The sequence below is a fragment of the Panthera uncia genome, chromosome B1, assembly GCF_023721935.1.
Source record: "Panthera uncia isolate 11264 chromosome B1, Puncia_PCG_1.0, whole genome shotgun sequence".
NCBI classification, from domain to species: Eukaryota; Metazoa; Chordata; class Mammalia; order Carnivora; family Felidae; genus Panthera; species Panthera uncia.
In genome coordinates, this window is record NC_064811.1 from 7657385 (window position 1) to 7659717 (window position 2333).

General features: G+C 53.9%; 1 protein-coding gene across 1 annotated transcript; it reads right to left on the reverse strand.

Moving 5' to 3' along the window:
- Nucleotides 1-319: 319 nt before the first annotated feature.
- On the reverse strand, nt 320-2107 carry HS3ST1 (heparan sulfate-glucosamine 3-sulfotransferase 1). Its single transcript, XM_049630311.1, has one exon. The coding sequence runs from the start codon at nt 2085-2087 to the stop codon at nt 1125-1127; it is 963 nt and encodes a 320-aa protein (XP_049486268.1). The 5' UTR covers nt 2088-2107; the 3' UTR covers nt 320-1124.
- Nucleotides 2108-2333: the final 226 nt, after the last annotated feature.

The window sequence follows — 2333 nt, forward strand, 5'->3', positions numbered from 1 at the left end:
ACCGCATCGGGCGTTTCTTTTTGCAGTCGGGACCCTCGGGGTTTAAATCTCCCTTCCGTTTAAGGATTACACACTCAGAGTTGAGTTTTAAAACACACACGTATTTCTGTCTCTGTGCGTACGGAATAAACATCTATAAATGGATATTGATCATTCAGGAAATAGATGAAGCTTTCAACCTAAGCAAACGTCTACACCATTCGGCGGCTTTTTCACAGCACCTACAAGATGGGAACACGCACACTTTGCAACTTCTCTTTTCTGAGTTTCCGGAGACCCCTTGGCACGTGGGGCCAAGCACACAGCCCCAAGACCATGCTGAAGGCCAACGGTTTAATCCCCTTTATTGTGTCGTTTTGCCCATTGCTGCGCTCAGAAACGGATGCAAGCACTCTTTGAGGCAGAGATGTGTAACGGGGAGCCTCTTGCGGGTATTAACGACTCCTCCAGTCTTAATATTGCTTTGTCCACGCGGAGTCTACGGGGGTTAAAAAAAAAAAGATCCACACTCCGGAACCTGCTGTCAAGAATGGGCGAACCTGAAACCTCCAGAAAATAACAGGGGATATCTCAGTGAAGACAGATCTCACAGTGCAAGTAAAAAATAAATCTGATGGCCACAGCGAGACATTAAAAATTAAAAAGAACAATGAAGAAAAGAGAGGGCAAGAGAGAAGCATAATTGCCATGAAAAACATTTCTTTTTAAAGTAACAAAGGAATATATAGATCTTGCAACGAATATAACACAGACAGCTATTTTGAGTCGGGGCAAGTTAATCATATTCAAAAAAGACAGGGTCTCCAGATTTCTGTGTGTTTTTTTTTGTTGTTTTTTTTTTTTTTTTTTTGCAGTGAAATAGTTTAGTTCCTTCATATAGAGACATATTACACAATGTTAACAACCATGAAAAACAATACAAAATGCCCTCAATTTACCAAGTAGAAAAATATAACTAGTATATATGGCAATTGTGAATCTAATACTGTACAGAAGTAATTTATGGACTTTACAAATAAATTATAGCTTAAATGCCCTTTTAAAATTCTCCTTTTTCTCTCTCTCCCCCAGATGTACACCGGAACTTCCAACGGGAAAGGTTCCGAGCCTCACTTTATTGCTAATCAGTGCCAGTCAAATGTCCGGCCGACAAGCTCGAAGAATTTCTTATTTGGCTCGTGAAAGTATTCGTGCAGTTTACTGAGGAGTCTGGGGTCCACTCGGGGGTGCGCCCGGCCTTTGGACTCGTGCAAGCAGCGGTCCCGGCCGCTGTCCCGCAGGCAGTAAAAGCCCTTGGTTTTGTTAAAGTAGAAGTTCGAGGCGTTGATCTGCGGCGACAGCTTCAGGAACCGCTCGACCTTCTGGATCTCGGGGAAGGGGTCCCTGATGAGGCGGTCGCCGTCGACGATGTGGATGCGGCGCAGCGGGAAGAAGCGCAGCCAGTTGTGCAGGTGCACGTGGTAGAGGCTGCGGTTGAGCGCCTTGTAGCCCACGTTGAGCCGGCCGTCGCGCACCAGGAACTCCTCGATGGACGGGTAGGGCTTGCGCTTCTGCACGTGGTTGTAGAACACTTGGGTGTAGTCGGACAGCACGCGCTCGGACGGGTCGCGCAGGATGAGCAGCAGCCGGATGCCCGGGTTCATGCTGTGGACGCGCTCAGGCACTTTGGGCGACGTGAAGTACGCGGGGGTCTTCTCCACCGTGAGCTGCTGCGGGGACGAGAAGGGCATCTGGCCCCGGTACCAGCCCAGGCCTTGGCTGTAGTGCTCCTCCCAGTCGAAGAAGTGGACCTCGTTCTCGGCGGCCGCCACGTCGGGGTGCAGGCTGAGCATCTCCAGCAGCGCGCGCGTGCCGCCCTTGCGCACGCCGATGATGATGGTCTGCGGCAGCTGCTGCGCCGAGCCGTTGGGGGGCGCGCCGTCCCGGCCGTCGCCCTGGACGGTGGCCGCTCTGCGCGACAGCTCCGGCTGGTCCGGCTCGGCCCCGGGCGGGGCGGCGGCGGCGGCGGCGGGGCGGGAAGGCACGGGCTGCAGCTGGGCCACCAGGAGCACGGCGCCCAGGAGCAGCGCCGCTGTGCTGGACACCATGGTGGCTTCACTGGGCCGGGCGCCGCTGGGTCATGAAGCGCTGCCGCGGGGAGAGCCTCCCGATCAGTGGCACATGGGTGTCGCGGGCCGCCAGTTACTAGGAAACAAAGGGGGGAGATGTTAACCCCAAACGCACGCAGGCCTTCGTGGAGCTGCCAATGCCGTGTGATCCCGGGCAAGGCGGTCACCTCCCTACCTCCCTGGGGCTCCCCCCGTTTCTTTACCCCGTAAGGCAGGGCCGGTGGC

Bases quoted from the DNA above. Each gene is read 5' to 3' on its own strand.
- HS3ST1 (XM_049630311.1), bottom strand. From the start codon at position 2,087: ATGGTGTCCAGCACAGCGGCGCTGCTCCTGGGCGCCGTGCTCCTGGTG.